This window comes from Malaclemys terrapin, chromosome 12 (assembly GCF_027887155.1).
Source record: "Malaclemys terrapin pileata isolate rMalTer1 chromosome 12, rMalTer1.hap1, whole genome shotgun sequence".
Taxonomy (NCBI): Eukaryota; Metazoa; Chordata; order Testudines; family Emydidae; genus Malaclemys; species Malaclemys terrapin.
Genome location: NC_071516.1, coordinates 44,797,421 through 44,821,098, shown reverse-complemented (window position 1 = coordinate 44,821,098; position 23,678 = coordinate 44,797,421). Strand labels below are relative to the sequence as shown.

Below are 23,678 nucleotides of genomic sequence, written 5' to 3'. Positions count from 1 at the left end.
CTCCGTTGCCCGTTATCTGGAGACCAGCTAGCCAGGGGCCAGAGAGTTATGAAACATTACACCAAGAAAACAAAGTTGGTCTTGAAAGTTTTCTAAGAACCAGGAGAAGGAGGAAATGACTCAGCCCATGGGGAGTGAAGAAATAACAAATTTGCAGACAAAGATGTAGACATTTAACAGTCTTGCTGGTGCAAGCCACAGGCGGTAAGGCAGGGAATGGGCGGTATGTGACCACAAATGCACCCCCAGATTTGCTACTTAGCTGATACTGCCCATGTTAACATGGACTGAGCATGCTGGATAGCACTGCTGAAACCGGCTGCCCTCATTCTGTGCCCCCACAATGGGCAGGCATGGGTCATCTCTGCTGGTGACCCTTAATTCCGACGTGCAGACCCACCATCCCAGTTCTGGACTGAGGCCCTCAGACAGCTCCGTTTGTGCTTTCTAATGTCTGATGCTGAAAACTGTTTCTGTTTGTGACACAGCCGTGCGTGGGGATGCACCTTTCACTACCAGGGGGACGGGGAGATGTCCTTGCTCACATGTTCAGCTTGTCGGTCAGGCCTCTGGGCTGACTACCAGCTACAGATGGGAGGGTTTTACCCTCCAGGTCATGGACAGTGGGGGTACATCAACATCACAAAAAAAACCCACACCAGCAAGTTTCAGAGGCCGAGTCAATTAAGCCCGTAGGACGGACCAGACTGGACACAGTCCCAGCTGTGCAGAGCCCAAGATGCTGAGTGTCTGCAGATGTTGGGGGCCCGTCTTTCTCCCTGTCATGTGGCTGGGTGTACATGCCCCAGGACAGCCTAGCACCCACCTATGCACTGGGAACCTGACGCTGAAGTTGCCTGTCCCCACACAGCTGGGGATACAACCCTTCTGGGCCCAGGCAGAAGTGCTGCCCCCTCCTTAGAGAGGCCATGAAGATGCTTCTCGTGGGGGATTGGAGGATGTCCTCTGGGAGAGAATAAGGGGTTCTCATGCTCTGCGGGTGCTGTCTGAGTAGTATTAGGGAACCCTGAGGGAGTGGCTCGGATGAGGAGAAAACCAGGGGGCTTTAAGCTTTTATGGGTCATGTCTTCAAACTCTTCTCCACAGCTTCGTGGGTTCAAAACATACAATTTACCACAAGGGAAGCTGAAATTCACAGGTGATCCCATGACTCCTGATGCTGGGGCTTTACGAAATACACCAAGGCATATCAGGAGAGCTCGGCACTTGATGGAGAAATGGGGCCAGAGCCTCAGGTCAATTTTAAGCCACTTTCTGGGGCCCAGAATTTTAGTTGCGTGAGATGTTCAAACGTCTGGACAGCCAGGGTCACATTTCCCAAATGGTCACCCCATTGTGTGGGGACGTTTGCTCTTTACTCAACCATGCCAGCCATGGGGCAGGCCCAGAGGAACACGGCTCCAGCACCGTCTGTTTAGGGCCTTCCCCATCACCCATCACCATGGTATCAGTGCTCCCCCACATCCAATGTGGTCTACGTGCTCCCCATCTTCTGGGAGAATTTCTGTCGTGGGCTCTGTGGCTGCGCTACAGGAAGTCACAGCAGGGCCCCCATCCCCTTCTCACTGCTCTGAGACACACACTAGGACAGATGCAGGGAGCTGAGCCAAGCCAGCCGGTGACTCAGCGTCGGCCGCATTCCCCACCAGATGAGCTGCTGGAGCAGAGGAGACGGGTGAGCTCCAGATGAGTCTGGTGCTAGGTGTGCTGGGCTCCAGGCAGGCCCCAGGGGGCCCTGCTCCCAGATGATCTGGGGGGAGGGGAGGAGAGATGCCCTGTCCCAGAGGGACTTTCCCCTGGGCTCCTTCCTCCAGAGAGAGGTTTTTTCCAGCCACCAGCTCCCTCCCTCGTGCCCCCCACGTGTCAGTGGAGAAATGCTGAGGTTTCTGAGGGCGCCCGTGTGGTCCCAGCTCCCCATGAGGAGAGAGCAAACGTGATCTGTGGTTTGCTGCATGTCTCTATAAATCCCCCAGTACTGAGGCACAAGCACTGTCACTTTCCCCAGATGGTGATAATGCTGATCCTGATCCTGCTGCCCGCAGCCTTTCTCCTGCCCCCCGGGGCTGGGGCTGGTGAGTGTGGGGGGATGAGGGATCCTGGGGAGTGGAGCCAGGAGGGAGCTGGGATGTTTGCAAATCCTGGATCCTCCCCAGAGTCAGATGCATCTGCCAGGTTGATCTCTGGCTCCCAGGACGCAGCTAGGGAAGAGTTTGGAGGTGGGGGTGAAGGAGTCTGCGTGGTGGAGCTGGTACTGAGATAAAGCCCCCAAGAGCTACACAAAGAGACTGAGAGCAGGAGAGAGGCACAGGGGTATCTTTAGTAGGGGCTAAGAGCCAAGACTCCTGGGTTCTATCCCCTGCTTCGGAGTCATGTCTACTGATTAGAGTGGAGCTGGAGGGTGGCAGCCACGACTCCTGGGTTCTAGCTTCTTCTTCCTTTGTCTGTGGTGTCATTTTAAATTGAAGCTCTTTAGGGAAGGGACTGACTTTCCCTGAGGGTCTGTGCAGCACCCGGCACAACGGGGCTCTCATCTGGGTTGGTGGCACCATATGCAAATAACAGCACCAGACTGTTAAAAAAGCCTCGTTCATATGGACGTCAAACTAACAGCCAGGAGTCGTCTGTTAAAACATTCAGATGTGAGCTGCGCACAAACGTGTATTGCTTTAATTATCCTGATTTTAAACCACATCTGTAGTTCAACTGGTTCAGCTCTGCCTGTGGCTGCCCTGATATTGATTTAAACCTGGCCAAAGCCAGGGGCCAGTTAACCTCAGAGAACCAGCCTTCAACCCATACAAGTGCCTCAAACCTGCATTTGCACAGCTTAAAACAAACCATGCAGTCTGGCAATTCCTAAGTCCTACATCTCTCTGATGGTTAGAGACCTTCTCACTTCCACCTCCATCTGTCCCTGCCCAGTTTATCCTCATTTGTTCTTTTGCCTACATTGTCCTTCAGCTTCACCAGCTCTTCCCCCTCCTGTCCCCTCCACCCTGATGTCTTTACACTGATTGTCTGGCTTTGACTTCATCCACCTGGGCTGAGACGTGTTCAGAGTTGGTCTGAAAAGTTTTTCCCTGGGAAATTTTGACTTTTAGTTGAAAACCCCCAAAATAATTTGTTTTTCTAGTAACTTTTTATTAATTTAGATACAGGGAGCGGAAGTGCGTAGGGAAGAGGGGGGTTGAGGTGGGAACATGTATTTGATAGGATCATCAGATACTTCCAGGAGAGCATCTCACATCTCTAACAACTTTTCTTGGGAAGCTCTGTAACAGTCTATAGCTCTTTCCATGGTAGCCAAGCTTGGGATGTCTATGCTCTAATCTTCGATTGTTTGTTGCTTTTTGGATTTCCGTTTTTGTGGTACTTGTCTTTTCACTGCTGTTAGTGCTCTGCTTAGCCAAAGTCTTTCTGATTTATTCTGCTTCCAGATAACACCCACTAGGTTGAAAGTTACATTTTTTTTTGTGATAGGAAAAAAAAACCCACTGTCCCCTTCAGTTCCGCCCAAAGCCGACCGGTCTATGAGCATATGTGTTAAGTCAGCACATGCTAGTCACAGCTGACTTAGCAGCACCTGCTTTGAACAGTGGAAGGAAGGTCCAATGCATCCTCCATATGATTCCTGTGGAATTAATCTTAAATGTAGGTCCAAGGAGCAGTTCAGAGAACTGGCTACGATTTGTTTCCATTTGGTTAGCAGAAAAATATTGGTCTAGTTTCTCCTTCAAATGCTTTTTTAGGGCATCAGTGTTTAGTTCAAATTTGCTGGCCAGCTGTGCATAACATTGCCATCGATCCTGATAATCTGGGTAACATTTGCAGAAACAAAAGCAGTAATGAGTGAAGGGCAGCGAAGGCAGCAGTGCTAAACAGATGGGGGGCGGCATGTTTCCCTTGCATATCTCACCACTCCATCTTAGTCTGTAGTGTGACAAAATTAAAATTGTTTTGGTTACTAAAAATTTACAATTTTTCAGCTGAAAAGTGCCAAAAACTGGGGGAAATAATCAGTTTTCCAAGAAAAATATCAGCATGTTTGAGGAGAGAAGATGCCTTCTGGGAAACTTTTCATTGTCTAGAAAATCCGATTTTCTGTGCAAAAAAAGTTTGGAGGAGCAGCTTTGGACCAGCTCCGGCTTGTCACTGGAGATTGATGGAAAAGGTGAAACATCAGCAGGGGACATGTCAGTGACGTTCTAGCTGATGTTGACACCCAAAGCCGTTACTTCAAGGCAGTGCAATTAGTGATCCACTCCCGATGCGTTTGGCACTGATTCTCCACCTAGCAAGATCAGAGCTTTAGATTTAACCTCCAGACACATGGGGTGTCCAGTGTGTGGCAGAGTTGAGGATGGGGCAGGGTTCCAGGCACAGGGATCCCCCAAGGAGAGCATCAGAGGGGGTGGGTTGATGTTGTGGAGTCTCCCCTTTGGGATGGGGAGATTGATCCCAGCCCAGGCCAGGGAGACGATGGGACTCTTTATATGAACCTGTTCTCACCCCAGGTGAGATCATCGGGGGAAGGAAAGTGAAGCCCCACTCCAGACCCTACATGGCCTATCTGAGTATACGACGTGAAGGCAGGAATGTTCACTGCGGAGGGTTCCTCGTGGCAAAGAACTTTGTGCTGACGGCCGCTCACTGCAATGGAGAGTAAGCGCCTCTGTGCTGGGGATGTTGGGGCAGGTCGGTGTTAGCGGGTGGTGAGGGAGCTGGGAGCTCTGGTGCCATTGTGGGTTGCAAGGAAGGAGCAGTTAGTAGGAAAGGCCGGGAGACGAGAGCCCGGGGGTCTGATCTGCTCACGGGGCGTTGACATGTCTCTAGGGGCCTCTGAAAACCATGGTCCAGATCCAACGCTGGGTAAATCTATGGGGCTATGGCCATTGACATCAGCTGGGGTCTGGCCCATTGTCCAGATAGGACAGAGAGGGACTCACAGCTCCAGAACAGCTCTGCAGGCCTCTGGGGTGGGGGGAACCTCTGTCTGGATCTAGCTGGGAGGGCTCACCTGGCTGGAGGAGAGCTGAGGGCCAGGGGATACGGGGAATGAAGGAGTCTGAGATCACTGCCTGAGAGACTCATGCTGCCCTGTCACCATAAGATCAGTACTTATGTCAGACCATGTGCCCATCCCCCACCTCAGTACACTACTGCCCCAATGCCCATGTATTGCTCTTGGCTTTTACAGCAAGATCACTGTGTACCTGGGAGCCCATAACATTAAACAACAGGAACAGAGCCAACAGAAAATCTCCGTGTGCCACCGGATCCCCCATCCGCAATACAACAGAAAGACCCATAACAATGACATCATGCTGCTGCAGGTACCGCCCCCATCCCATCACCGCGCCCCCTAGTATCTCCATGGACATACATTGGCTGTAGTTTCTCTCTCCTTGGAGTCTCTCTCTACCCGTCATCAGCTCTGGCCTTTTCCTTGGTGCGGTGGTGGTGGGACATGGGGAAGGTGCGTGCCTGGCTCTTCTGCCATGACTACACCCGGGGTGCCAACTGACGGAGGGATGCGGAAATAGAGCAGTTGGAATGGGAGGTCTTAGAGCTGGAGATGCATCTGGCTGCCAGCCCTGAGGATCCATCCCTCTGAAGAGCATGCCGGGAGAAGCGGGAGGAGCTCCAGGCCCTCAAGGACCATCAGGCCCGGGGTGCCTTTTTTCGATCCCGCATCCGCCTCCTTCAGGAGATGGATCATGGCTCCCGCTTCTTCTACACCCTGGAGGGAAAAAAAAGAGGGTGGCCAAGAAGCACGTCACCTGCCTCCTGGCAGAGGCCGGCACCCCGCTCACGGATCCGGCGGAGATGTGCGGGAGGGCCAGGGCCTTCTACGCAGGCCTTTTCTCTCTGGATCCGACCGATCCTAACGCTTGCAGAGTGCTCTGTGACGGACTCCCGACAGTCAGCGTGGGCAACCGAGACTGGCTAGAGCTGCCTCTCATTCTGGCCAAGTTCTTGGAAGCCCTCTGCCGCATGCCCAACAATACATCTCCGGGCATGGATGGGCTGACCATAGAGTTCTATTGCGTGTTCTGGGACGTCCTCGGCCCAGACCCAGTCACCACCTGGGCTGAGTCCTTGCAGAACGGGGTCCTCCTTCTTTTGTGCAGGCAAGCTGTGCTCGCCTTATTGCCGAGGAAGGGGGACCTCCACGACTTACGGAATTGGCATCCCATCTCGCTCCTCAGCAAGGACTACAAAATCATAGCCAAGGCCAACTCGCTGCAGGTAGGGTCCATGCTGGCAGACATGGTCCACCCAGAACAGACCTACACCGTCCCGGGCAGCACCATATTCAATAATATGTATCTGGTCCAGGACCTCTTGGAGCTCAGGTTTAGGGATAGTCTGTCGTTTGCCTTCCTGTCCCTGGATCAGGAGAAAGCATTCAACAGGGTGGACCAAGAGTACCTTCTGAGCACTCTGCGAGTGTTTGGATTCGGACCCCAGTTTGTGGATTTTCTCCAGGTGTTGTACGCTTCCGCAGAGTGTCTGGTCAGGCTCAACTGGACCCTGACTGAACCAGTCAGCTTTGGGTGAGGAGTACGGCAGGGGTGCCCACTTTTGGGCCAGCTGTATGCTCTGGCAAGCCCTTCCTCTGCCTCCTCTGCAGGAGGCTGACAGGGTTGGTGCTCCGAGAGCTGGAACTGTGGCTGGTCCTTTTGGCATACGCCGACGACATGCTCCTCGTGGTCCAGGACCCGGGTGACTTGGCGCGGGTGGAGGCTTGCCAGGCCATCTACTTGGCAGCCTCCTCCGCCCGGGTCAACTGGATCAAGAGCTCTGGCCTGGTGGTCGGGGACAGGTGGCAGGTGAGCTCCCTCCCACCTACGCTTCAGGCCATCTGGTGGAGCGCGGGTCCGCTGCTCTATCTTGGTGTTTACCTTTCTGCCACGCATCTGTCTCCGCTGGAAAATTGGTACGGTTTAACAAGTAGAGTGACAGAGCGGCTCCGGAAATGGACAGGACTACTCCGGTGCCTCTCCCTCTGAGGGAGGGAACTGGTGCTCAATCAACTAGTCCTGTCCATGCTCTGGTACCGACTCAACACCCTGGTCCCAGACCAGGGCTTCCTGGCCCACCTCCAGATGGTGCTTCTGGAGTTCTTTTGGCCAGGACTGCACTGGGTCTCTGCAGGGGTCCTCCACCTACCCCTGGAGGAGGGAGGCAGGGCCTGAAGTGTCTACACACTCAGGTCCATGTCTTCTGCCTCCAGGCACTGCAGAGGCTCCTTTATGGTGCAGGTAGTCCAGCGTGGAGAGTACTGGCGCACGCCTTCCTGCGCCGCTTCCGAGGGCTCCGATACGACCAATAGCTCCTTTATCTCAATCTGAAAGGCCTTCCGTGAGACCTCTCTGGGCTGCCGGTCTTCTACCAGGAACTCCTCTGGACCTGGAAGCTGTTCTAGGCAACCAGGTCCACCAAGGGAGCAGATCTCTTCGCGGAGCTCCTGCTACACAACCTCCAGCTCCATGTGCAGGTAGCGGAGTCCCCCTCAGTGCGCCAGAGGTTGGTCCTGGCAGAAGTCACCAGAGTCAGAGACCTCCTGGACTACGACCGGGGATACTGGCTGGATCCCCTGACGCTCATTCAGCGCATGGGGCTCTGTAGGCTTCGTTCTCCTCAGCGCGTACTTCAGGAGATGAGGGCCGCTTTGTCGCCCACTGCTCGGGCCTACCTTGACTGGGTCCTGCGAGAGGGCACGCCCCGCCAACCCTCAACCCCAGGCCATCTGGACCTTTTCATCGGGCCCCTGCCCCGTGGACCCAACTGGCCCCCCAGCCCCTTCACCATGAGCCAGCTGCACGACTTGCAGCTGGTTCGTTTCCAGACCACACCAAGGAAACACCTATACACGCTCGTGCTCCACACCCTTCACTTCCTTACCCTCGTGTCCCACCCCGACACAAAGTGGCAGGACCGCCTGCCACCTCTAGAGGGAGAGAAGCCCCAGTGGGCCAGCCTATACTCTGCCCTGGTCCCAAGGCCAGCCAGGGATATCAATTGGTGGCTCTTTCATGGGGTCATGAGCACAGGCATGTACTTGGCATGGTTTACCCCCATCCTGGACACCTGCCCCTTCTGCGGTGTGAGGGAGACTCTGGCTCATGTTTACTTGGTGTGTGCCAGGTTGCAGCCCCTATACTGGCTTCTCACCAATACTATGTTGCGTTTCTGGCTGCACTTTTCCCCTCACCTCCTTGTCTATGCACTCCCCATCCATGGCCCCACAAAGTCACGGGACCTCCTGGTCAACCTCCTCCTGCCCCTCCCTAAAACCGTCATCTATAAAACCAGGGAGAGGAGGTTGGCTGATGGGGTTTCCTGTGACCGTGGGGCCTATTTCTGATCCTCCATCCTCTCATGCATCCGGGCAGAGTTCTTCTGGACGGCGACCGCTGGCTTTCTTGACGTCTTTGAGGAGCAGTGGACGCTGTCCGGGGTTCTCTGCTCGGTGTCCCCGTCAGGTTCCCTTCGTTTGATCCTTTGACCCAACTCCCGTCCCTGTTATCTCATTAGTTGTCCCCTGGAATTATTTGGTTTAAAAAAAAAATCAGCTGTGATGTTCATATTGACCCTGGTGCTTGTGTCCTCTCTTGTTTGTAGCTGGGGCGCAAGGCAAAGCTCAATAAACAGGTGAGGCTCATCCGTCTCCCCCGGGCTCATCGGCGAGTGCGACCAGGGACCGTGTGCAGTGTCGCTGGCTGGGGCCGCACCAGCGCATTCAGGAAGAGGCGCCCCAGTGTGCTCCGGGAGGTGGATTTGAAGGTGCTGGACGATGAGACCTGTCTGAACTATCCTGGTGGGAAATATCGTAAATATAACTCCTGCACGATGATGTGTGTGGGGGACCCAAAGGAGCAGAAATCCTCTTTCAAGGTGAAACTCCCAAGTGTCCTTCGATAAATCGTTATTATTAATGAGGCTCCTGGTGTGGCGGTTGGGCCCATAAGCAAAGATCAGAGATCAGGTCCCGCTGCTCTAAGTGCTGTACAAACCAATGGGAAAATATCTGATCTTCTCTCGGGGGGGGGGGGGGGGAGGGCGGGGATCAACTGGGAGGAGTTGAGTGGTTGTTGAGACAGGCTGGGCTGTGGGGGGCACAAGCAGAGACCATGTGGATAGCAGGGGGGTGTCACTAATGTGTCCATCAGTGTTTGAAGAACGGCGGGAAATGACTCACTGAGCCTTTCTCCATCTGTGGCTTGTTTTGTTTTGCAGGGTGACTCTGGGGGCCCCCTGGTGTGTGGGAAAACAGCTCAGGGCGTCGTCTCTTGGGGGCCTGTCAATGGAAGCCCCCCAAGGGTCTATGTGAGAGTCTCCACCTTCATTCCCTGGATACGGAGGACGATGAGGAGGCTGCAGCCCTGAGCCCGATGGGAATTGCTGCAGGGGCAGGAGCTGCACCACTTCTGTTCTTTGCATGGCCCAGATGAAGCGGCTGCTTTGCAGAGGGCTGAGTCCCCCCAGGCTGATCTCCCCCACCCCAGACATCGCTCCTCTCAGGCAGTGCCCAACCCATGAGTATAAAGACAGGGAGTCTCGGGGAGTTAGGAGCTATGTTCAATTCCAACTCCCACAGCTCCCTTGGCAATCCCAACCCAGGCCCTTAGGCTGCGCCTTCGCTCAGGAAACAGCTGGTTTATTTTCCCCGGGGTAACGGACACGGGCCAAACCCTGGAACAGACACGGCAGTTTGTAGCTCTCCCCCATATCAACCAGTCGAGTGACCGTTTATGGGAGATCCTTGTCATTAACTGGCCTGCTAACTCCTGTTAAAACTACAGCCTGCCCTGTCCTCACTGGGCCTTTTCCACATGTTATTTCCCCCAGGGTAGCCACCGCCCCTTCCAAAGACACCTGTTCCCAGCGCCGACAAGGAGAGCGGGAGTTTGTTCATGGGAAGAGAAATTAGGAAATTATGCACTGAATTGATTTAAGCTGAAATGACAGCTCTGAGCGCCTCCCTCTAACCTCCGCTGCCCCGCCTTGCCTCGCGGCATGGTGCATTTTGCTCACTGCTTCTTACCCAGCAATGAATAAAAATGAAGTTGCAAAACAATGATGTGGTGCCTTCCTGGTAATTGAATGAATGCCTCCAGCCTCAGACTCCTAGCTAACTTGTACCTAGCAGGTGTAACCAGGGTTTTGGACCTGGTGGGGAATTTACCCCCTGAGTTTGAGTAACTCATGCTGGATCTGCTAGAAAGACAAGGAAAATCACAAATGAAAAAGCAAATCATTGTGTGTGTTATCAGCTCTCCTGACTCTGGTATCCCACCACTAACACCTAGGCCAGCTCCCTGCCAAAAGGAGTGCACTTTAGGCCCACTGGAGGAGAAATCAGTACCAGGGTATTCTTAATTTCCCTTGTATGTCATTCCTCTTCCACTCTGCACCTGTCTGGGGACAGAGGGGTCACAAACAGCAGGCTGGCCAGTCCCCTCCATCAGACATCTCAGCCCAGATGTCAAGGCCTGATCCCAAGGAGCCTCTGTGTGTCTCCCCAGCCTGACTGACTCTAATCAAGGGCTATTCAGGCAGGGGGTAAACTCCATTGCTGTTTGCAACTGCTTCCCTGCAAAGAAAATGCATCATAAACCTAGCCCAGTGCAGCAGGGATCCACGGCCCGGACGCGGCTCTGATGCTCTGGGAAGAGATGTCTCAGACTGGGACACCATCTACCGATGCCTGTTAGTGTCATCTCATTGTTCCCCTCGTTCTTCCCCGTCAGCCTGTCTGTAGCCATGTGTTTTCGCCTGCCCTATACCTAGACTGTGAGCAACTGTGGACAGGGGCCATTGCTGTGATTTGTGTTTGTACAGCACCTGGCACGGTGGGGTCCTGGGCCATAGCTGGGAGTCCACCTAGGTGCTACTGTAATACAGCTAACAAGTAATGTTCAGTGGCAATGGGATCCTTTGCCATGACTGGGTCTTACAGGTGCTACCATAATACACCTAATAAACACTGTACAGCACCCAACACAATGCAGCCCTGGTAATCTGACAGTCCTGGACATGCTCAATGTCTCAGGTTGGATGCCAGAAACCAGAGACACTTCAGGGATCCAGCTCAAGTTACCATCAGACCTGCAGGTGTCACAGCACCGGGCAGTGCAGTAAATGCTGACAAACCAGGGCAGGTACAGGGAGCAAGCAGTGAGCTGGGCCCAGTCACACCCCAGTGGTGAGAATCCAGCCAATGCAGTGTTCTTCATCTCAGCCCCAGGGACACGGACACCTCCCGAGATCCGGGACTGTGTCCTGGAGAACTGGGGCTCCACAAAGGACCTAGGAGGGCTTACAGTGAACAAGCAACACCATGAGCTCCCCATGCACTGCTGGGGCAAAACTGCCCAGAGTCTGGACTGTAAAAACAGGGACACAGAAGCAGGGAGGGGATTTTGCCTCTCTATGCAGCATTGGTGAGACTAATACCAGCCCTGGGATGGGGGACAGGCTGGTTTGGGGGAATGGGGAATGGACTTCGGGCCTTTCCCCTTGGGGCTGGGCTAGCTCTGATACAGCCTCATGGCAGGGCACTGGCTGGTTCAGGGGGTGCAAAATGAGACGTGGGACACTTCCCCTCTAGGGCATCTCTGTGCTGCTGTCACTGTTCCAAGCATAAATTTCTTCCCTTCCCCAGCTCTCCTTTTTACGTGGGCTGTGGGTAACACTAATCTGTATTGGAGCTGGGTTAGAAAACACATCTCTGTCCCCCTGTGTGTGAGATAGAGACAGGTGGCTTTGATCACCCTGATACCAGTGCCCCACCCCGGACATTGTGTAAGTGACACCCAAAGTGACACCGTCATTGAGTTTATCAACCCCCAAGAGGGCTCAGTCCCATCCCCTGTCCACGGGGTCCCTGGCCTGTCAGGGGAGGTGCTGTCCCCCTATGGAGATTCACACACAAAGAAGCAGGAGCATCACTGGTCCAGTCACTCCTGCATCCCACCTTTTCAGAGACCAGACATGGATACTCCCAGCCAACCTCTCTGCTGGCCCTGAGTCAGGTCGGTGACCCCTACTGTAGCTACCAGTAGGGTACAGACAGCGGGTGGGTCCAGTACTGGTAGGGTGGGAGCTGGATCTAGAATGGATGTACAGGGGTGTGCATTGATCTAGAAGGGATCTACGGGTAGCTATGTGGGTTTGGATAGATCTAAAATGAAACAGCATCAACTGAAGTGAATCTAGCATGAATTTAAATGGAGTTAATTGGGTATTCATGCATGTATATTGATTTTGAATGTATCTAGAGAGGTTCTGGAATTGTTCTAGATAGTGACACTGATATCTGGATGGACAGATCCCACATCTCATCCATCAGACATACCAGTTCCAAGAGAGGGATCCAGAGCCAAATAATGGAATAGCTGAGATTGGATCTATCAATAGGCAGATACTAAAAGATGGAAACAGAGTTAATGCCAGTCAATGTGAGTTCATGGAGAACAGTCCATGTTCAATGACGATGCTGTCATTTCTGAGCAACATTAAAAGTCTGGTTCATTAAGGTGATTGTGCTGATGTGATATATATGTGGATTCCCATAGGGAGTTTGCCCAAATACCACACAGCATTCAAATTGAGAAATTAGCTCTCTAAACACTCAACATGGCTCAAACTGGGCTAACTGATTCTCCTCAAAATATGATTCTCAATGGGGAATCAGCATCCACTGGGGTATTGCTGGTGGGCCCCGCAAAGGTCTGTTCTGGGCCTGAGGTTATTCAGTATCTGTATCAATGATCTGGAAGTTCATGTAAAATTGTTGCTGGCAAAGTCTGCAGAGAACACAAAGCCCTGGTCTATACTACGAGTTTAGGTCGAATTTAGCAGCATTAGATTGATTTAACCCTGCACCTGTCCACACGACGAAGTCATTTTTGTTGACTTAAAGGGCTCTTAAAATCGATTTTGGTACATCTCCCTGACAAGGGGATTAGCTCTGAAATCAACCTCACTGGGTCAAATTTGGGATAGTGTGGATGCAATTCAATGGAATTGGCCTCTGGGAGCTATCCCAGAGTGCTCCATTGTGACTGCTCTGGACAGCACTCTCAACTCAGATGTACTGGCCATGTAGACAGGAAAAGACCCGCAAACCTTTGAATTTCATTTCCTGTTTGGCCAGTGTGGCGAGCTCAGAGGTGATCATGAAGATCTCATCACCAGAGGTGACCATGGAGTCACAGAATCGCAAAAGAGCTCCAGCATGGACTGAACGGGAGGTACTGGATCTGATCACTGTATGGGGAGAGGAATCCGTGCTATCAGAACTCTGTTCCAAAAGATGAAATGCCGGAATATTTGAAAAAATCTCCAAGGGCATGAAGGACAGAGGCTATAACAGGGACCTGCAGCAGTGCCTTATGAAACTTAAGGTACTGAGGCAAGCCTACCAACGAACCAGAGAGGCAAACGGCCGCTCTGGGTCAGAGCCCCAGACATGCTGCTTCTATGATGAGCTGCATGCCATTCTAGAGGGTGTCTCTACAACTACCCCACCCCTGCGTGTGGACTCCGTCAATGGATTCTCACGCAACAGGGATGCGGATTTTGGGGATGAGGAAGATGATGATGAGGAGGAGATTGAAGATAACGCACAGCAAGCAAGCGGAGAAACCGTTTTCCCCAACAGCCAGGAACTGTTTCTCACCCTGGATCCAGTACCCTCCCAACCCACCCAAGGCGGGCTCCAGGACCTTGAAGGCAGAGAAGGGACCTCTGGTGAGTGTACCTTTGTAAATATAATACATGGTTTAAAAGCAAGCGTGTTTAATGATTAGTTTGCCCTGAAGACTTGGGATGCATTCACGGCCAGTACAGCTACTGGAAAAGTCTGTTAATGTGTATGGGGATGGAATGGAAATCCTCCAGGGACATCTCAATGAAGCTCTCCTGGATGTACTCCCAAAGCCTTTGCAAAAGGTTTCTGGGGAGGGCAGCCTTATTCCATCCTCCATGGTAGGACACTTTACCACGCCAGGCCAGTAGCACGTAGTCTGGAATCATTGCATAACAAAGCATGGCAGCATTTGTTCCCAGTATTTACTGTCATTCAAGCAACATCTGTTCTTTATCGCTCTGTGTTATCCTCAGGAGAGCGATATCATTCATGGTCACCTGGTTGAAATAGGGGAATTTTGTTAAGGGGACATTCAGAGGTGGCTGTTCCCGTTGGACTCTTTGCCTGTGGCTGAACAGAAATCACCCCAATTTTAGCCACGCAGTGGGGGGAGTGGTGAAGTGATCATCCCAGAGAATTGTGTGTGTGTGTGTGTGAGGGGGGTTAAGTTGGGTTTGTGCTGCACATTAACCCCAAAACCACAACCCCTCCTTTTAAATGGTCAACCCATTTTAAATGGCCAACCCAAGGGGTGCTTGGTATGGGAAATGAGGGCGCTGCTGTTTGAAACCATTCCCACATGTTATGAAGGTTAAAGAAGCCAAAAGACTGTGGCTTACCATAGCTGCCTGCAAGCCAAATTCTGTTGCCTGCTGGCCCTGCATGTGTGATCTTTCACACCAAACCCACAGGCCCTCAATATAAGAGGCAAAATACGACCTTGTAAAGAAAGCACACATGCTATGTAATGTTAACAGCTTGGTTCACCGTTAAAGAGTCTACCCATTGTTCTCTACAATTTGTCTTTTTAAATACTACTCTCCCTTTTTTTCCTCCCACAGCTGAAAATGTTTCAATGCTCCCCCTATCATCTCTGTCCCAGAGGCTAGTGAAGATTAGAAGGCAAAAAAAAAATGCACTCACGATGAAATGTTCTCTGAGCTCATGCAGTCCTCCCACACTGAAAGAGCCCCGCAGAATGAGTGGAGGCAGACAATGTCAGAGTGCAGGAAAGAACAAAATGAATGTGAGGACAGGAGAGACACGCGAGAGGACAGGTGGCGGGAGCAAGAGGAGAGGTAGCGTCAGCATGATGAGAGGTGGCAGGAAGCAATGCTGAGGCTACTGGAGGTTGAGGTGCAGGAAAGGCAGCAGGAGCACAAACCGCTGCTGCAGCCCCTGTGTAACCAACTGCCCTCCTCCCCAAGTTCGATAGCATCCTCACCCAGACACCCAAGAACGCGGTGGGGGGCCCTCCGGGCACCCAACCACTCCACCCCAGAGGACTGCCCAAGCAACAGAAAGCTGGCATTCAATAAGATTTGAAGTGCAGTGTGGCCTTGTCCTTCCCGCCTCCACCGCCCCACCTGGTGCTTCCCTCCTTACCCATCCCTCCTGGGCTACCTTGGCAGTTATCCCCCATTTGTGTGATGAATTAATAAAGAATGCGTGAATTTGAAACAACAATGAATTTATTGCCTCTGCAAGTGGTGATCAAAGTGGGGAGAGGAGGGCGGTTGGCTTACAGGGAAGTAAAGTGAACCAAGGGGGCGGGTTTTCATCAAGGAGAAACAAATAGAACTTTCACACCATAGCCTGGCCAGTCATGAAACCAGTTTTCAAAGCTTCTCTGATGCGCAGCGTGCCCTGCTGTGCTCTTCAAACCGCCCTGGTGTCTGGCTGCGCATAATCAGAGGCCAGACAATTTGCCTCAACCTCCCACCCCGCCATAAAGGTCTCCCCCTCACTCTCACAAATATTGTGGAGCACACAGCAAGTAGTAATAACAATGGGAATATTGGTTGCGCTGAGGTCTAACCGAGTCAGTAAACTGCGCCAGGGAGCTTTTAAACATCCAAAGGCACATTCCACCACCATTCTGCACTTGCTCAGCCTATAGCTGAACTGCTCCTTACTACTGTCCAGTCTTCATGAGCCATGGGAGCAAGGGGTAGGTGGGGGTAGGTGCAACCACGCGGTGCTGCTGGCTGGGAGAGCAGCCTGAGGCAGAAGCCTCCAGTTCGCATGATATTCCAGGCAGGACTGAATCTCCATGAGACGAAACTTAAAGAAGAGAATGACCAGGAGTCACTCCCATTTATGTCCAGGTGCCCCTGACTGACCTCACTGAGGTCTGCCAGAAGCACCCATGTCTGCCCAGGTGCCCCTGACCGACCTCACTGAGGTCGGCCAGGAGCACCCAGGAGATGACAACGACGGCTAGCAGTCGTACTGCACCATCTGCTGCCGTGAAGGCAAGGAGCTGCTGCTGTGTAGCAATGCAGTACCGCGTCTGCCAGAAGCATCCAGGAGACGTACGGTGATGGTGAGCTGAGCGGGCTCCATGCTTGCCCTGGTATGTCATCTGCATGGGTAACCCAGGAAAAAAAGCAAGAAACGATTGTTTGCCGTTGCTTTCACGGAGGTGGGGGGGGGGCTGACAACATGTACCCAAAACCACCCGCGACAATGTTTTTGCCCCATCAGGCATTGGGAGCTCAACCCAGAATTCCAAAGGGCGGTGGAGACTACGGGAACTGTGGGATAGTTACCTACAGTGCAACGCTCCGACAGTCGACGCTAGCCTCCGTACTGTGGACGCACTCCGCCGACTTAATGCACTTAGTGGGGACACACACAATCAACTGTATAAAACTGATTTCTAAAAAATCGACTTCTATAAAATCGACCTAATTTCGTAGTGTAGACATACCCAAATTGTTAGGGTGGGGGACGTCTCCAAGCTACAGAGCTACCTGGGTCACCTGGTGAGTTGGGCTCAATTAGACCTGCACATGAATCCAGCCAAATGCCAGGTTAGACATCGAGGGACAAGGGATGTCATTCACGCTGGCAGGATGGGAGCTGTGTCCTGGAGAACAGGGGCTCTGAAAGGGAGCATGGTGGAACCCATCCAAACAAGAGATTTCAGTGGAATGCTGGAGCTAAGCAGGCAGATACCATCCTTGGGTGTATAAACCAGGGAATAATGAGTAGCAGCAAGGAGGTAGAGTCACCTCTGGATTCGGCCCTTTTGGGATCATGACGGGAGATCTTGTCCAGCTGTAATGTCCACACCTCTAGCAGGACTTTGGCAAATTGGAAAGAGCTACAAGAACAAGCTTGTGGGGCGAGCTCCACGGAGAGTGACCTCTGGGGTTTTCGAGGTGAAGAGGAGACTTGACCCCCTCTGTAGGAACATCCATGGGGCGGGGTTTCTGAGAGGATTCAGGGCCGTGGTGGAGGCAGGAGATGCTGGGCGGGTTCTGGTTCTGGGGTGTCCACCAGGGGGTCAGGTTGGAAGGTCACAATGGTTCCTCCAGGCCTTGAAAACTATGGGTCTGGGTATCTAGATGCAGAGAAGCACAAGGGTCTTTCTTACACCTGTAGTATGGAGGGGGCAGAGTTAACCACATCTGCAGCCATGCCAGGTGGGCACCAGAGCAGGAAGGAAACCCCCTGCCCTGATGTGAGCACAGCTGTGCCTGGAGGCTTCGCCAATCGGTGTCTCCACCCCTGGGCCATCCGGGGTGGGACTTTCCAGGAAGTAGGGTACATGTCCCTGTGCTTGCCAGGCCATGCCCTCCCTTCCTTGTCCATATGGGCTCCGTGCCCAACCCTGGATGTCTCTGACAATGCAGCTATTGATCCTGGTTCTGCTTCCCGTGGCCTTTCGCCTTCCCCCTGGGTCTCAGGCTGGTGAGTTCGGGGGTGGGGGGGATCAGGGCCCATGAGGAGTGGGACTCTCACCCCATATGGGGAGTTGTGGGCAGCGTTTAGGGTCTCCCCCTTGCTCCTGCTGGGGCCAAGCACCTGTATCAAACCCTGCATCCTCTCCTGAATGCAGCTGGGGCTCTCACAACAGCACGAGGGGTTGGGTGGCCAAGACCCCATAGGCTCCTTTGGGACCCCATTGCCAATCAGTGTCCTAGACAGGGAGGTCGGCCATGGGGCTAGGCCATTGGGCTGGGACCCAAGAAATCTGGGACCAGTTCCCAGATCTGCCCAGGATCTCTGTGGACAGGGATTTGTATGGATTGAGGATCGTCACCGAAATCCCTTAGGCAGGTTTACAAACAATCTCCCTGGGCCTCAATTTCCCTATCTGTACAAAGTGAAGAATAATTCAGCTTGTGTCTGGACCCTGTCTGGGTCAATGAAAGGCCTGGAGCAAGGGAGCCCCTGATCTTAGTTAGTTTCTGCTCAGTCCCTGGTATAATAGGGGCCCGGATCTCGGTCTACGTGCCACCCTCATGCAAATAACAGCAATTTGTTAAAGGTGGGATTTTCCAACACCCCCCTCCCCAACCCCACCGCCACCCCCGACCTGGTGGAGACTTCTTCAGAGGTGATCAAAAAACATTTTTTATTTTCCATGGTAAAAAACCCCAAAGCAGTACTTTTAAATTTTCACCTAAATATTATCCACCATGGGGGGGGGGGGAGGGGTGGAGAGGGGGAGAATCAGTTTCACCACAGTAATTCAGACAGGTTTGAGACAAAGCTTTCTGAGAAAAAATTAAACTCGTAAAAAGTTTGGCAGGTCAGTCTGGGAGCAGCCCTGGCTGATCAATGTGGACTGAGGGAGAAAGAGAATCCACAAGGCACCTGTCAGTGCCCTTCCAGGGGCTCTCTGGCCTAATCTGGGGTGACTTTGGCCTCCAAAACTGTTACCTCCAGCCAGAGTGATTAATGACCCTCTCCTGGTGCGTTTGGCACCGATTCTCCACACAGCGAGATCAGAGGTTTAGATTTACCCTCCAGTCCCATGGGGTGTCCAGTGTGGGGGAGAGCTGGGAAGGGGCCAGGGCTCCAGGTACAGGGATCCTGCAAAGAGAGCATCACAGGGGATGGGTTGAGGCTGTGGGGACTCCCCTTTGGGAAGGGGAGCTTGGTCCCAACTCAGCCCAGGGAGATGATGGGAGTTTTTATAAGAACCTGGTCTCACCCCCGGTGAAATCATTGGAGGCTGGAAAGCCCAGCCCCACTTCAGGCCCTACATGGCCTATCTGGAAATACAACACAGAGACAAGAAGTCTTGCTGTGGAGGGTTCCTGGTGTCAGAGAACTTTGTGCTGACAGCTGCTCACTGCAATGGAGAGTAAGCGCCTCTGTGCTGGGGATGTCGGGGCAGGTTGGGCATTAGCAGGTGATGGGGGAGCTGGGAGCTCTGGTGCCATTGTAGGTTGCAGGGAAGGAGCAGTGAGTGCGACAGGCTGGGAGAGCAGAGCCCAGGGGTCTGATCTGCTCACAGGGTGTCGGTGTGTCTCTAGGGGCCTCTGCAAACCATGGTCCAGATCCAACGCTGGGTAAATCAATGGGGCTACGGCCAGTGACAACAGCTGGGGTCCAGCCCCATTGACACCAATGGAGCTACATCCCATTGACACCAGCTGGGTTCTCGTCCACTGTCCTGATCGGGGCAGGGAGGGTGTCACAGCCACAGGAGAGTTCTGCAGGGCTCTGGGGTGGGGGCAACTGGGCCATAGACCCCTCTCTGGATCTAGCTGGGAGAGGTCCCCTGGCTGTAGGGGAGCTGAGGCCCAGGGGACAAGGGAAATGAAGGCCTCTGAGATCAGTGCCTGAGCAATCCATGCTGCCCTGTTCCCATAAGATCAGTACTGATGTCAGACCATGGGCTCATCCCGCAGCTCAGTACACTCCTGCCCCAAATGCCCATGTATTACTCTTGGCTTCTACAGCATGATCACTATGTACCTGGGAGCCCATAGCATTAAACAACAGGAACAGAGCCAACAGAAAATCTCCGTGCGCCGCCATATACCCCATCATCAATTCAGCAGAGAGACCCGTAATAATGACATCATGTTGCTGCAGGTACTGCCCCCATCCCATCACTCTGCCCCCAGTGTCTCCATGGACATACATTGGCTGTAGTTTCTCTCTCCTTGGATTCCCTCCCTACCCGTCATCAGCTCTGACCTTCATATTGACCCTGGTTCTTGTGTCCTCTCTTGTTTGTAGCTGGAGCACAAGGCAGAGCTCAATGAACAGGTGAGGCTCATCCGTCTCCCCCCAGCTCATCGGCGAGTGCAACGAGGGACTGTGTGCAGCATCGTCGGCTGGGGCCGCACAAGTGCACTCAGTAAGGGGCTCCCCAGGACCCTCCGGGAGGTGGATTTGAAGGTGCTGGACGATGAGGCCTGTCTGAACTATCTTAGTGGGATATATCGTAAATATAAAACCGTCATGATGATGTGTGTGGGGGACCCAAAGGAGCACAAAGCCTCTTTCAAGGTGAAACTCCCAAGCTTCCTTGATAAATCGTTATTATTAATGAGGATCCTGGTGTGGCGGTTGGTCCCACAGGCAAAGATCTGAGATCAGGTCCTGCTGCGCTATGTGCTGTACAAACCAATGGGCAAATATCTGATCTTTTCTTGGGGGGGAGAGATTGAGTGGAAGGAGTTGGGGATTTGCTGAGACAGGCTGGGCTGTGGGGGGCCCAAGCAGAGACCATCTGGATAGCAGGGGGGTGTCACTAATGTGTCCATCAGTGTTTGAAGAATGGCGGGAAATGACTCACCAAGCTTTTTTCCATCTGTGGCTTATTTTGTTTCACAGGGTGACTCTGGGGGCCCCCTGGTGTGTGGGAAAACAGCCCAGGACATCGTCTCTTGGGGGCCTGTCAATGGGAGCCCCCCAAGGGTCTACACGAGAGTCTCCATCGTCAGACCCTAGATACGGGTCACGATGAGGAGGCTGCAGCCCTGAGCCAAGCCGCGAATAGCTGTGCAGGCCAGAGCTGCGTCGCGTCTGTCCTTTGGTGATGCACAGATGTAGGGCCTGCTTTACAGATTGGCGGAGTGGCCCCTCCTCAGGATACCCTGCCCCCAGCCATCGCTCCACTCAGGCAGCGCCAAACCCTTGAGCATCAAGCCAGTGAGCTTATGGGAGTTAAGAGCCAGGTTCAAGACCACGTCCCATCGTCTCCCTTAGCAATCCCAATCCAGACCTTTAGGCTGCCTCTTCGCTAGGGAAAAAGCTTATTTATTTCCCCTGGGATAATGGACATAAACCAAATCCTGGGGCAGACCCAGCAGTTTGTAGCTCTCCCTCATGTCAGCTGGTCGAGTGACACTTTATTGAGGGATCTTCATTGTTACCTGACCTGCTAACTCCTGTGAAAACTGCAGCCTGCCCTGTCCTCACTGGGCCTATCCCCTGTGTTAGTTCATTGGGCTGCCACCGCCCGTTCCAAACACACCTGTTCCCAATGACAGTGAGGCCAGAGGGAAGGGAACGCAGAGAAGGCTGCACTGAACTGTTTGCAGATCAATCCCCGGCGCTGATCCCTCCTTCCCACCTCCCCTGCCCCACCCTGCCGCACGGCCTGCTGCATTTCACTCACTGCTCCATTGCCAGCAATGAATAAAAATGAAGTTACAAAAAAAAAAAAAGTGTTTCAGGTACTGAGTGATCAACCCGAGCTGTGACATCCAGAGCAGCTGCTGCATCTGCCAGGGCCAGGTGGGAATTAACCAGGGGAAGGCTGGGCTCATGCTTAATGCGCTAAGCTGGGAGCTAGGACACCTCACATGGATTTTTTCCTACACATTATAGAAAGGTGCTCAAGGGGCCAGGCATCCTCTTCCCGAGTGTGATGTGATGGTGTATAGCAGACACCAGCTAACCTCTCTTGTGCTTTATGTGGTAGGACATTGATCCACAAGCATCCAGGATCATTTTCTTTCTAATTATCAGTGACTCGGAACCAGGTGGTGCCATTTTTGACACTGAGTGCACGTCCCCTCCCCTTTTCTCCACTTAATCCTTCCTGACCAGCTGGTAACCATGGATTTTAACTGTCCAGTCGTGGGAATGATCCCAGCAGGTTGCAGTCACACCTGCTACCTGAAACTGATGCTCCTAGAGGAGCAATTCCAATTCCTCGTGTTTGTTCCCCAGACTCCTCGCACTGGTGCAGAGGCGAGTCAAGCATTTCTTCTCTTCCTTTAATTGGGGTTCCTGGATTAATTTTGTTCTTGATTTTTGCCGAGAGCTCATTTCTTCCCCCTTTTTACCCTTCCCTTTGCCTATCAGTTTAGCCCCCTCTTGACTCTTCTAGCCGGCCTGTCCCCATGGAGATCGGTCACCCTTCCCCTGAGGTGGAGGCCATCCAAACTCTACAGCCCCCTCTCCCCATAGAAGATAGACTGATGTTCCATAAAGCCTGCACCCTTCACACCACCGGTATAGAGAGTAATCAGCCCCCATCTCAGTCTGCATTTTAAGCGAATCCAGCCCAGCTCTTTCATTCTCCTCTCATCAGACCTGCTCTCCAGTCCCCTGAGCACCCTCACAGCCCTTCTCTGCATCTGCTCCAGTCTGAATTCCTCTGTCCTGCACACGGGTGACCTAAATTGATTCCAGATGGGAAGCCAGTTTCATGGCAGCTCCTGGCACACCCTGAAGAGTGATGGGAGGTGTTTGCTGAGGTCGCAGCATTGGTCCAGGGCATCTGGAGTGCAGCATCCCATGACCCCGGGAAAGGTGCCCAGCAGCAGGCCTAGCCCTGGAGCCTGCCTTGGGAGCCCCAGAACTAGGGGCCGTGGCTTGGCTTGGTCCAGATATGTCTCGCTCATAATCATGTGAGGCCTGGCATTTGGGTCTGCTTGACACAGATTAGCTCCTGCACAGTGGGGCTGAATCAGGTGCAACCAGGGTGATGCTTTACCCTCTATAGGCACAGGCAGGGGGAGCAGGAAATGGACAGGTTGCGCCCCTCAGAAAGTTCAGGTGACACACACACAGGCCTGTGTGGGAAAGATGTGGCTTCTGCCTGAGACCCTCAGAAACCTCAGGGTCATGATGCAAACACTGTGGTTCCTTTTTTCTCACATTCAAGATGCCGGGGATAGAGCCACTTGGTGAGGAATGGCCCAGAGCCTGGAGTGCTGCACAGCTGGGGCCATGTAAAGCTGGAGCAATGGAATGCACTGCAGGGGCCATGCAGAGGCAGATGCATCTAGAGTGGCTGAATCCTAGTGATTTGTTTTTCCTACTGCCCTGGTCTGACAGACAGCCCCAGGAGGGACAGAGATCCAGGAGGGAAGGAAACACTCACAGGGATGGGATTTCATAGAATTCTGTGTTGATTCCAGAGCACAGAATCTGGCCTGTGAAATTAATAAGTTAAAAGGGCAGATGGTGGGGAGGGAAGGGGACTTTTACTACCCAGACATCTGCTGGAAAAGTTATACGGCAAGACACAACATTTCCCAAAAGTGCCTGGAATGTCTTGGGGACACCACAAGTACCTGGTTTTTCACTTTGCATCTGACTCACTTCTCTCCCCGGGTCTCTCTGTTTGTGTTGTGTCTGTCTGAGGACATGCCCCGTTACCCCCAGAACAATATTCAGTGAAAACCTTTCCTCCTGAGTCGTTAGAATTCTCACGTTTGTACAGGGTTTTACATCAGCCTAGGGGATTCTGGAGCAAAGGTAGAATTTTCTCTGTTGATTTCTGTAAGCACTCTACAAATGCTGAACATTTTTATATGTATTACATTCTTCAAGGTTTTCTACCATCAAAATTCCTAGCTGCACCGTGTCATTGGCTGGCTTTAAAACTTTCACCCAATCAGGGAATAGGAACAGGGTGGTCATTAAAGGAGAGAAGGGCCTGGAAAGAGCTGTGAGGGGGACCAACATGTGGCTGTCAGGTTGAATCATCCACACACAAGAGGGCAGGTTCGTGTGGAGGTATCCCTGGGATAGAGCCTGTAACAGAAGGCAGAGACCCATGCTGCTTCTG

The 23,678-nt window shown here is 52.8% G+C and overlaps 2 protein-coding genes across 2 annotated transcripts; both read left to right on the top strand.

Moving 5' to 3' along the window:
• The first annotated feature begins 2,026 nt into the window (after positions 1-2,026).
• LOC128847046 (cathepsin G-like) lies at positions 2,027-9,414 on the top strand. The gene is made up of 5 exons (XM_054046374.1): positions 2,027-2,093; positions 4,536-4,683; positions 5,219-5,354; positions 8,650-8,922; positions 9,265-9,414. Exons 1-5 carry the CDS (start codon positions 2,027-2,029, stop codon positions 9,412-9,414), a joined length of 774 nt encoding a protein of 257 aa, XP_053902349.1.
• Positions 9,415-17,523: 8,109 nt separating this feature from the next.
• Positions 17,524-20,602, top strand: LOC128846857 (cathepsin G-like). Its single transcript, XM_054046109.1, has 5 exons — positions 17,524-17,599; positions 18,836-19,001; positions 19,603-19,738; positions 19,886-20,158; positions 20,486-20,602. The coding sequence occupies exons 1-5, from the start codon at positions 17,524-17,526 to the stop codon at positions 20,600-20,602; spliced, it is 768 nt and encodes a 255-aa protein (XP_053902084.1).
• The last annotated feature ends 3,076 nt before the right edge of the window (positions 20,603-23,678 follow it).